Raw genomic sequence first — 12,719 nt, 5'->3', positions numbered from 1 at the left:
GTTAACTACAGAGCCTTTATTGGCCATTTGAGATTGATATAGCTATCATATAAATCTAACTTTAAACTTAGATTGGATTGAATGTGCATGGTGAAACAACATATCAATGAACACGGAACAAAATCTATTAATATTTTGTCTACTTTCAGCCTTCTGTAGTTGTGATTTTTAAATCATCAATATCATAATATTGTCTTATAGTATATGCTACTATATGGAGCATATTATTATTTTTTACCACATACATTTTTTTAAAATATTCATTCCTCAGGTGTAGATGGACACAACACAATGCCTTTTATTTTTATGTGGTGCTGAGGATCGAACCCAGCTCCAGCCCATGCTAGGCAAACACTCTACCACTGAGCAACAATCCCAGCCCCCACATAAATTTTTTACCATATAAATTAGACAGCTCTGTGGCATTCTCCTTTTGGTTGACTGAAATTATATTGGGCAATTTATGCTTGCTTCTTTCAAAGTCCAGTGAGTTCTGCCATAATGAGACACGGGCATTCCTCAAATGCACTGTGCCGTCCAGAACTATGCAGTAAAAATCACAAGGCTTATGGGGAAAATGGAATTAGAGGCACAACACTCAAACTTCATTAGTAACCCATTTAAAAAGAAAGGAGCCTAAAACAAGTGGCAAAATATAAACAGTAATGCATATGTGAAGAAATACATAAATACTTTAAAAATACAGCAGTTTTCTTTGCTTGCCAGAGTTACTGGAAAGATAGTGAATACTACTGTTTTCTTAAGTTAAATGTATAATTTTTACAGAGGTTTTGTAGTCTTTAGAGAATTAAGCCAAGATTGAGGGAAATCAGTTTGAATTGAGAGGGCAGCACAGCTGGGATAAGAGGAGAAAGGCTTTGTCCTTTCTATATAATTCCTGCTTGCCTCCATATAGTAGCATATACTATAAAATAATATTAGGATATTGATGATTTAAAAATCACAACTACTTTGGGGCTAGGGACGTGGCTCAAGCTTTAGTGCGCTCGCCTGGCATGCGTGGGCCCAGGTTCGATCCTCAGCACCACATACAAACAAAGATGTTGTGTCTGCCGAAAAATAAAAAATAAATATTAAAAAAATTCTCTCTCCTCCCTCCCTCCCTCTCTCTCTCTCTCTCTCTCTCTTAAAAATAAAATAAAATAAATAAAAATCATAACTACAGAAGGCTGAAAATAGAATGTTAAGCTAAAAATTCTTAAAAGGATTCAATTTAAAAGTACGACAGAGTAGCATAATCAATTTGAAGAAGTATGAATTAAGTAATAAATTAAGTAATTCAAAGAATATAAAATTTAGAGCTTAAAACATCCAAGAAGAGATTAAGACCAAAAGATGACCAGAAAGGAAATTACATTAATGGATATGACTTTCTTTTTCTCATCTTGCTATATAAAGGTCCACCCAGGTCTCATTCAAAGCCTTTATCCATACTTCTTTGAATTGACCACATTATCTGAGCTATAGGGTTTTTTCCCTCTTTTTCTTGTGGTTTTAAATAATAATGACAGTGGTGATAATTTTGTGGCAGAGTTCTAAAGTAAAAACTTAATTTTTTTATTACACTGAAAGTTATGGCACAATAACAGCAAAGACAATACTTTTTTTCCCCCCCTGTCATCCTAATAAATAACCAGAATCATTTTTGACATAAAAGGACTCTGTCTCTCCTTGGGGTTAGAAGTTTAAACAAATTAGACTCTATATTCTTAAATAATGCTATTATTTTCTAGGTTAATTGGACTCCTGAGATTAACAAAGAACACTTGCTACAGGGTCTGCTTCCTGATGTACAAGTACCAACATCTGTAAAAGATATGCGCTATTGCCAAGTTTCATTTCAAGATGATCATGTGTCTTTGGAAAGTGCATTTACAGTAAGGTTTGTGGACTTAGTATATTTTGAGATACTTTAAAATTTGGCATATGTCATAAACATTTCTCTTCAATGCAAACGTGAAAGTTGTTTATGAGATAAAAATATTGCAGTTTCAATTAAATATGGGTAGGTTGTCTTTGGAATAAAACTTCACTGTAAATGGTGATTAATTCTTATCATGATTATAACCCTGCATTCATTGAATTTGCCCTCTAATAACTGAAAGAACAAAAACTTTCATTAAAGGAAAGTCTTCCATTTTGGAAACAACAGTGAAAACATCTCCAAAATGACAATGGCATGAAAAAAGATGCAGAGTGATCAGTGTGATGTTTAAAAGGAAAAATTCCTTTATTGGTTATTGATGACTTTAGGCTGATTCCAATCATAGTTATTATGAAGAACTCAGAAAATGGAAAGGCTTATGTAAATATGTAAAAACCTATCATCTTCCTGGCCTATCAATTCCTTGGCCACCTCTTTTCTAGTGATCTCTTGCATTGTAATTCCTCTACCTGTTTCCATAATATTTCCAGCACTTAGATCAGCTCTGAATTTGAAATAAAATCTTTGGATTTATCACTTTTCTGACCATAACCAATTCTCTTGATGAGTTGTTCTTACCCATTTATTTTCTCACTGCACTGTTGTTTTAATTTCCTTTTAATTTAACTATGACATAAAATGGTTTTTAAAAATATATTTTTTTTTTCATTGTATGAATTGAAGAGAGGTCCCAATCTGATTTTTCAGTGCACTTTTGTCATAATTTTTTTTTTATCCCTGTATCAGTACAATATGACTTTAAGTATTTTTAGAGTTAATAGCTATACTTTATGAGTTGAAGAGGTATTTGGAAGGATATCATAATTTTAAGTTTTATAAGGTTATATATATATTGCTCTTTGGAATATTGGAACTACTTTAAATTTTTTTTTCTACAGTTAATGGTGTAACTAAAGCCTTTTAAACAATTTCAGACCACTTCCTGATGAAGCCAAACATTTAAAATGTGAATTAAAGGGGGGAAAAACAGTACAAATGGGCCAAGAGCTTCAAGGAGAAGTAGGTTAGTATGGCCTTCTTTCTTTCTTCTGTGGTGGTTTTTTTACATTAGTATTTTTTTTTTTAATTTTTAGCTATACATGGACACAATATCTTTATTTTGTTTATTTATTTTTATGTGGTGCTGAGGATTGAACCCAGTGCCCCACATATGCAAGGCAAGCGCTCTGCCACTGAGCCACAATCCCAGCCCTTACATTAGTATTTTAATAGGCATAATCTGAAAGGCAAGTTTTTTTAAAAAATATTTTTATTTATTCATTTTTATGTGGTACCGAGGATTGAACCCAGGGCCTCATGCATATGAGGCAAGCGCTCTACCACTGAGCCACGATTCCAGCCCCTGAAAGGCAAGCTTTGACATCTATTCAAAATCAGTTTAGCAGCTAGACACGGTGGCACATACTTGTAATACCAGGTACTTGGGAGGCTGACGCAGGAGATTCAAAAATTTGAGGGCAGCCTAGGCAACTTAGCAAAACCCTGTGAAAAATTTAAATAAGGAATCTTAAAAAAGGTAAGGGATATAGCTTAGTGGTACAGCAAATTTTGCTTAAATTGTGCCCCACTGCCACCAAAAAATAAAAATTAATTTGACCTTTTGTCAGAAGAAATAAAATTAAGTATAGAGTAAATGTACTCCTATGCAGCCTGTTCATTCATTATATTTAAAAAATTACATAATATTAAATATTTTCTTTAAATTTTCATGGTAAAAAACCTGATTAAGGGATGGGTTTGAGCTGTGACTCAGTGATAGAGTGCTTGCCTAGCATGCACGAGAACCCTGGGTTTGATCCCCAATACCACCGAAAAAGTAGAAAGAAAGAAAGCTAGCATTAACATCATGTTAAATATATAGTTTAAATGTTCTTATGTAGATTTTGATGTGTTAATTTTTAATGATTATAAAAGAAATGAGCGTACTCATTTAATGCCCACAATTACTTATGTAAGAGAACAAAGTTAAAATTTCTAAGTATGTTTTAAGTATGTCATATATATTTATATCTTTTATTAAAGAGATAACACAAAGATAAAACTTTTTTTCTTTTTAAGTCCTAATAGTTACAGATCAGTATGGAAATCAGATTCCAGCATTTTCTCCAGATTATTTATCTGCTTTGTCAATTGCTGGGGTTGGACTTGATAACTCAAATTTGAAAACAACTTTGCAGGTAAGGCTACTTTCTGTAACAGTTTTTTCAGACCTTTTTTTTTTTCTTAAATGTATAAAAAGCATTGGGGGAGAAAGGAGAATATCTAAGAGGTTTGACTTGATTTTTCAAACTTCAAAGTCATAAAAGCAAAACTTATATAATGAAAATTTGCAGTTATGCAAAAGTGGAATAACAAAAGTTATTCTTGTGTTCCCCTCACTCAACTTTAGTGATCATCACGTCTTTCTATATCATATCATCTTGTAGCAAATTATAGATATTATATCATTTCTCCATAAATATTTTGCATATGTATATATATTTGTATTATGTGTAGTGACTTTTCAAATAGCTTATTAAACTTCTTACTCACAGCCTGCATTAAACAGGATACCAAGGAGAAAACTTATTGTTAAAATTGGCCACAGTTAATTCAGCCTGAAAAATAAAAGCCCTGATTGGGGGGCTGGGATTGTGGCTCAGTGGTAGAGTGCTTGCCTAGCATGTTTGAGGCACTGGGTTCAATCCTCAGCACCACATAAAAAAATAAATAAACAGGGCTGGGGATGTGGCTCAAGCGGTAGTGCGCTTGCCTGGCATGCTTGGGGCGCTGGGTTCGATCCTCAGCATCACATAAAAGTAAAACAAAGATGTTGTGTCCACTGAAAACTAAAAAATAAATATTAAAAAATATTCATTCTCTCTCTCTCTCTCTCTCTCTCTCTCTCTCTCTCTCAAAATAAATAAATAAATAAGCAGAATAAAGGTATTTGTCCATCTACAGGTAAAAAAAGAAACTTAATAAAAAATTTAAAAATATAAACCCTGATGACATTCTTTCTTTCTTTTTTTTTTTTTTTAAAGAGAGAGGGAGAGAGAATTTTTAATATTTATTTCTTAGTTCTCGGCGGAGACAACATCTTTGTTGGTATGTGGTGCTGAGGATCGAACCCGGGCCGCACGCATGCCAGGCGAGCGTGCTACCACCTGAGCCACATCCCCAGCCCTGACAGTCTTATAATTTAAAACAAACAAGCATGATTGGAGAAGTCAAAGGTTTCTTTAGGGAAGAGGACATTCTGGAGTTGTGTCTTCAAGGAACCTGCCAGGCCAGCATGAGTGAGAGTGTTCTCTCAGGCCTAAGTGAAGTTGAATTTATGTATAACATTGACCTTCTGAAGACTTTTCCTCCACTTTGAGCTTTCATGACACTTTTCATTTGACAGATTAATCACAAGAGCCTCGTTGTTGCCCTTCCCAAATAGAGTTTTTATAATTCTGCTAATCTGTTATAGCTATTATATTCTGATTTTCAGAATGGAACTATGACTATATTGGAGCCCTGCTGAACAACTTTTAATGATATTTTTTGTACAGTGATAAAGTCTGTTCTTTAACTTTGAGGTTCTTTCCTTACCTAGCTTTAATCCCATGTGCAAATGAAATGAGAAGTAAATGTGCTCCTATTGTTATTCATACATAATCCCTGCTTCCTAACTCTGTGCACAGGTTCTATCCTCTCTCACCTAATTGCTATTAAATTGTAACCTGTCTTTCAACATCTTCAGTTTCCCTCTGTATTTTGGATTGAACTCAAAGACACTTTACCACTGAGCTACATCCCCAGACATTTTTTTTTATTTTGAGATAGTCTCTAAGTTACTAGGATGTAGCCAAGTTACTGAGGTTGGCCTCAAACTTGAGATCCTACAGTACTGTATTTAAAGTCTATTGCTTTAGTTAGTCTGCAATACCTTATAATATTCCACTTAGTATACTCACAACTTTCTCCCTTCCCCCTTACCCTCCATAGCTTTTTATTCTACAACCAAGTGAACCTCTTTCAGCTTTCTATTATTTTACAACCAATACATACTCTCCTGGCTCATGTTCAGAAATTTATATTTAATTCTGTTTGTACTGACCCATAATTGTAAACGCGATTTTGTTTTCAAGATTTGAAATAAAATCAGAACAACTTCCAACATGACTTTAAAAAGGAATCACCTCTTATTTATGATGTTAAATGTACAATCCTATGATAGGCTTCATATATTTTGAATTTTGAATTTTGAATATGTTTTACTGATGAATATCTATTTGATTTGTTTTCTTCATATTGAAAATTTTGCTAAACCATGGGGTTTAAGGGAGATTAGTTTGGATTATTGCAATGTTTACTTTACCTAAAATGCTGTATAAACATTTGTTCTAGAATATAAAACTTGAAATTTTATCTCTGATTTTTAAATTTTGATGAAGTGTATTTCTACTTAGAGGAAATGTAAAATGATTACATCATAAAGGTCAACTATTAAAATATGAATACTACAGTATCATATAGAGTCAAAGCCCCTACCCTTGGAGATCACCTTGTCATGGGTATGGCTTGTAATAGATAAGAAGAAAGTGATAAGAAAAATTAAAAAAGGTGATAGTGTGCCATTATGTAGAGTGGTTAGGGAAGACCCCTTTAATTAAGGTATCATATATGCAAATAATTAAAGAAAAGCCATATAGATATCTGATACATACTGTTGCAAACTGAGGAAAAGATCACAAGTATAAAGGCTGTTATCTGGCAGCAGGCACTTGCTTGGCTATTTGGGTAACAGAAAAGAAGCAGTACAGATTATTGCTAATCCAAAATCTGAAAAACTCTGAAATCTGAAACTTTTTGAGTACTGAAGATGACATGCAAAAAGTTTCACACTTTGAGGTATTTTCACATTGGAACAATTCAACCAGTCAAGTTTATACAAATATTTCATAATTGAAAAACTAAAATCTGAAGCACTTTAGATAAGCATTTCTTTCTGTATAAGGAACAGGAAAATTAGGAAATGATAAAGAAATATGTAGTCAAAACCTTTCAGATTTGCTAGGTACAGTGACACCTAATCCTAGGGTTCAGGAGGCTAAAGAAGATAACAAGATCAAGGCCAGCCTGTCTCATAATAAAACGTGAAAAAGAGGGGCTGGGGATGTGGCTCAAGCGGTAGCGCGCTCACCTGGCATGCGTGCGGCCCGGATTCGGTCCTCAGCACCACATACCAACAAAGATGTTGTGTCCTCCGAGAACTAAAAAATAAATATTAAAAATTCTCTCTCTCTCATTCTCTCTTTAAAAAAAAAAAGTGAAAAAGAATGGGTTCAATCTCTCGTAAAAAAGAAACAAACAATACTTTAGATTCTACCCTACCAAAAGAAAGAAGGAAATTCAGTTTCTCCTTGTTTTAAAGTAAAATTTATGGTATGCCGCTGTTGGCATGGGTACAGTCTGTTTATCATTATATACTCAGAAACATCTATGTGGCCATGGACTAATGACAAAACATTTAACTTAAATATAATTTTTTTTTTTTTAACTAAGCAATATCACCCTGTCTTTTTTCAATGTACTTTCCTCACTAGGAAAACACACAAAGTATAAGTGTAAGAGGGATCAAATTTATTCCAGGTCCTCCTGGAAATAAGGATCTTTGTTTTACTTGGCGTGAGTTTTCTGACTTTATTCGAGTTCAGCTAATTTCTGGACCTCCAGCTAAACTTCTCCTTATAGATTGGCCAGAACTAAAAGAGGTAAGCAACTTCATATATTGGAAAAAGTTTAATATTACATAGCTTGTTAATTTCAGATTGTCAGGGGTTAGTGGATCAGAATAGATATATCTTGTTGTTAAATAACAACTAATGTGAAAGTAACAATAACAAAAGAGCAAGGTAATGCAAGGCTTAATGTTTCCTTATTTAATTGATCACCATGTCTTAATTTGCTAATATAACAAATACAATAGTTCAGGTCTTAAAAACTGCATTACAGGAATTTGCAAACATGCAGAAAAATTTAAAATACCATAATGAACCTCAATATTCAGTTAACCCAGTTTTATTGGTTACTGATTTTTGCCAATTACTAATTTAAAAAATTTGAGTGGAGTTTTTAAAAAGCATATCCTAGACATAAGGTCATTATACCCTTATATATTTTAGTATGCCAACCTATGAAAGTACTTAAATCTTAGAACAGTAATTTTACAAATATCTGCCCAATTTTACCTTTAAAGTTTTTTTATTGAATTTTAGAATTCTAATTTTATTTTTTAACATTTTTATTTTTTAATTGAGAATTGCCAATTATATACGTTTATTATGTATAATATGGCTTTTGAAATATGTATTACATTGTTTGTTGGCTAAATTTAGCTAATTATGTATATGATCTCACATCTTGTGAGAACATTTAAAAATCTACTCTTTGCAATTTTCAAAAATACATTATTAACTAGTCACCATATTGTCCAATAAATCTCTTGAATTTAGACATCCTATCTGAAATTTTTGTGACCTTTAATAGAATAATTTTAAAATGTTCGAATTCTAGCACTCAGTTATGGTATAGCAGGCTTTAATTATTGATGTGAGTTACACTTTTTTTAAAAGAAAGTGAGCTCACTTACCCATAGTAGTAGGTAAAATTATTTTAGTAAAGAAGCAAGTTGTAGGAGCTGGGGATGTGGCTCAGGTGGTAGCGCGCTCGCCTGGCATGGGTGCGGCCCGGGTTCGATCCTCAGCACCACATACCAACAAAGATGTTGTGTCCGCTGAGAACTAAAAAATAAATAATAAAAAATTCTCTCTCTCACTCTCTCTAAAAAAAAAAAAAAAAAAAGAAGCAAGTTGTATAAGAAAATTTACATGCCTGTGCCCCACTGTGATGTTTCCCTTTTTGATTTGTGAATTTAAAAAACAGGAAAAAAGTGGTTATGCTAGTGTACTTTAAAAAAAATTTTTTTTAATAGTGTGTTGAGCAAGGTCAAGGTATTTCACTGAAAAGCCAATGGGAGTGTATTTACTGTGTAAATTAAAGCATTTTTGTGGCTATTGTTACCAATCAGGAACTTGTTAATATAGTTGACTATGTTATAGTGCTTTTCAGGTGGGAAAAATCTTACTAACATGTATATCTTTTTGTATGATTTTGAGGGGGAGACTGTAAAAATAATGACAGCTTGTTAATTTGTTACAAGATTTATTTGTAGATAGCATAATAATTCAGGAACTTTAAAATAAAACATAAAACGAATTTATTCATCTGTTAGTCATGTGTTTTGTATATCCATAAGACTGGAAAAATTATCACTTTGTATCTCATTTTCCTAATTTAATTCTTGACTCACCCTCTTCCCATAGAAAGTAAGTACAAAATGGAACTGACGTAATAACCTAGTAAAATAATTTTAAAAATAAATATATAAGTATCTACATAAATTATTAGAAAACTCAAATTCTGAAATGTTAAATAACATGCCAGTTTGACAGAAGGCCTGGAGATGCAGCTCCTTTTTTTCACAAACATTTAATTTTGGAAACTGACTTTTTCTACTATTTCCCAGAAAATTTCATTTCTGCTGGCTTGGGCTATAGTTGTTTACTGTGCTAGGTGTGGCACATATCTGTACTCAAGGAGGCTGAGTTAAGCGGACCAAAACTTTGGGGCCAGCCTGAGCAAGTCAGCAAGACACCGTCTCTGAATAACAAACTTTTTATTTATTTTTTTTTTAATATTTTATTTTTAAGTTTTAGGTGGACACAATATATTTTATTTTTATGTGGCGCTGAGAATCGAACCCAGTGCCTCACGAATGCTAGCGCGCTACCACTTGAGCCACATCCCCAGCCCCCGAATAAAACTTTTCAAAGGACTGGGGTTCAGTGTAAGAGCATTTGTCTAAGATTTATGAGGCCTTGGGTCTGATTCTTGGTACTGCAAAAAAAAAAAAAAAATGTCATTTACTGAAAGATATCCTTTAAAAGTAGTTAGGAATGCTTTTAAAAGTTAGGGTATCTTTTAAAAGAAGTTAAGGTGGATAATTATTTGTGATAAGATTAAAGTACTTAAAAATTTTTAGCACTTTCTAAAATTCAAGTTTTTTATATTTTTGGCAAATGAAATATACACTCAACTATAGTCTTGTAAACTTCATGGGAGATAAGCAATATACCTAAATTAGTCTCAAGGTTCTTGTTTGTTGTTTACACAGCATTAATTTTTCTCCCATTTCTAATAAACTTCTCACAGAGTGAGAAATGGAGAAAGCAGACGAAACATAGATAGGAGAGAGATGATAAATTTCCTTTTTCACTCTTTCATTCTCTCCCATCTTCTTTTTTGTAACTTTTAACTCTGATACAAAGCCAGTCTCAATGGTACATGCTTATAATTCCCACAGTTCAAGAAGCTGAGGCAAAAAGAGCATAAGTTCTAGGTACCCTCAGCAACTTAAGGAGACTCAAAAAGAACACGTGATATAGCTCAGTGGTGGAGTACCCCTGGGCACAATTCCCAGTAATACCAAAAAAGAATTAAAAAAATAAAATAAAATCTGACACAGAATTGTACTCTTAGCAGTTACCTTGCTTAACAATATGTCCTTTGATATATCTAGTATTAATAGATCAGCAGACAGAGTCCTAGAATTAAACAAGCCTTACATATTTTCTAGGGAGAAAACGAAAAGCATTTAAAACCAGCAAGACTGGGTAGATCATTTGTCCTCTTTAACCAAGGGTTAGAAAGCTATCCCACATAATACATAATGGCAGAGAGCTAAATATTTCCATAGGAGCTAAACTACAGATTGCCAATGCTAAATCTGAGAATCAAAGATAAACTTGTTTCCACTGAATTCATTCTAGTATGTAACTTATAGCAAAGTACCTTAAAAGCCACTGATGTCAAATGCTGTTTTTCCTTTTATCAAATTATCAATCATTACTATAAGAGTGACATTTATGGTAATTTAGTTGGCTTTCAGGGCTTTACTTTCATTGATGAAAGAAGTGACTTGTGAATAAAACAGGGATAAATAAAGTAAGTTGTTTTATAAGTATACAAGTAAGTACATTGGTTGGCATGTGTGTTTTAATGCTTCTAAATATTTATATTCATTTCAGCCCATTCCAGTGATTAATGGAAGAGAATTACAAAATCCTCTCACTGTTCAACTTTGTGATCAGTGGGATAATCCAGCACCAGTACCACACGTTAAAATAAATCTCATAAAAGCTAATAATTTAAAGGTAAGTTCTTCCCTAATTATTTTTCACTTAAACCTCTGTACTTCAGGGCTAGGGATGTAGCTCTCTCGTAGAGTGTTTGCCTAGCATGAGCAGCACCCTGGGTTTGATCCCCAGTGCCACACACACAAAAAGAAATTGTACCTAAAGATTTAGTGTTACATTCTTTCTCTTTCTAAAATATAGTCTTAGGTGGGTGTGGTGGTATAGAACTGTAATCCTAGCTACTCGGGAGACAAGACAGAAGGATAACAAGTTAAAGGCCAACCTGGGCAACTAATGAGACCATGTCTCAGAATAAAATTCAAAAATGAGGTATGTGGCTTAGTGGTAGAGCACTTTTCTGACATATGTAAGACCTTGGGTTCAGTGTGTGTGTGTGTGTGTGTGTGTGTGTGTGTGTGTGTGGTCTTTATTACTACTCAGTATAAATCAACTTGAAGAATGTTTATATTTATTTTGAGCAAGTAAAATTTACATATACAACTGGTGTAATGGGGCCAGTGTTGTATGGGCAGTTTGAGTGTTCATATAGTACTAATAATGTTTGCACTTCAGATTAAGATAGATAATTTTAACAAAGTGAATGAAGACATACCATGAAGATCTACAGTGTGGGTTAAGGAGTAGGTATTATTGGGAAAACATGCTGAGTCTGAACAAAAGAGGCATGCAGATACCTGTCCTCTAATCCTGTGGAGAACTACCAGAGCCAGGGCAGAGCTGCTAGACCTTATACTACATTGTTTTCTAGGGTGAAACACCTCTCCTCTATTATTCTTTTTATGTGGCAAGTGTGAATGTGGCCTACTAAGGTCTAGGGAGAAACACAGTGCTTGGGTACCAAAGAGTTCAGTGTTAAGTATCAGCTGCTTCCATAATGTTGGGACAGGCTGTTGCTCATCATCTAATGGAAACTAGGTACCTGATGCAATGTTGGAGGCCCTCTTACTATGAAAAGGAAGAAAAACTACTGCTCCTTGCAAGATTTTATTTTTACACAGTACCTTTTTTTGATTGAAGGAAATTTGTTGGCCAAGTTGTTGCTAGGCAACCCACAGAAAGTTCCTGGGATTATATTCAGACAGTCTGGAATATCCCTCCACAAATATTTCTTTCTTTTTTTAGGGTGGGTGGGTGGGTACTAGGGATTGACTCAAGGGCATTTGACCACTAAGCCACGTCCCAACCTTTTTGTATTTTATTTAGGGACAGGGTCTCACTAGTTCAGCACCTTGCTTTTGCTGATGCTAGCTTTGAACTCAGGATTCTCTTGCCCCAACCTCCTGAGCTGCTGGGATTACAGGCGTGCACCACTGGGTTAGGCCACAAATATTTCATTAATGGAAGAAACATTGCCTCAAGGTGGCAGTGTTCTTGAAATCAGCTGGTTCAATTAGATTCCCAACAGAGATTTTCTAGGACTTCAGATTTGATCTTAAAAGTCAGTGGAGGAGATTAAAGTACCAAAAATGGCTTATGATACTTGGACCTATTTTTCTACTAAAATAAAG

At 33.9% G+C, this 12,719-nt stretch overlaps 1 protein-coding gene across 5 annotated transcripts in view; it reads left to right on the top strand.

Annotated features, from left to right (window-relative positions):
* Window positions 1–12,719, top strand: part of SMCHD1 (structural maintenance of chromosomes flexible hinge domain containing 1) — a 153,251-nt gene that overhangs the window by 88,555 nt on the left and 51,977 nt on the right. For all 5 annotated transcript variants that reach the window (XR_014018421.1, XM_081263744.1, XM_081263743.1 and 2 more), the window contains exons 26-30: window positions 1,755–1,903; window positions 2,881–2,969; window positions 4,025–4,143; window positions 7,540–7,707; window positions 11,083–11,208. Coding sequence is in view for 4 of the 5 variants with exons in the window: in XM_081263744.1 (XP_081119870.1) it covers window positions 1,755–1,903; window positions 2,881–2,969; window positions 4,025–4,143; window positions 7,540–7,707; window positions 11,083–11,208 (651 nt within the window). In the remaining variant the exon portion in view is untranslated. The remainder of the gene's footprint in view (window positions 1–1,754; window positions 1,904–2,880; window positions 2,970–4,024; window positions 4,144–7,539; window positions 7,708–11,082; window positions 11,209–12,719) is intronic.

This window comes from Spermophilus citellus (genome assembly GCF_964194105.1).
Source record: "Spermophilus citellus genome assembly, chromosome: 12".
In the NCBI taxonomy this organism is placed as follows: domain Eukaryota; kingdom Metazoa; phylum Chordata; class Mammalia; order Rodentia; family Sciuridae; genus Spermophilus; species Spermophilus citellus.
Note: the sequence above shows the minus strand (reverse complement) of the source record. Positions and strands in the feature narration are given on the sequence as shown.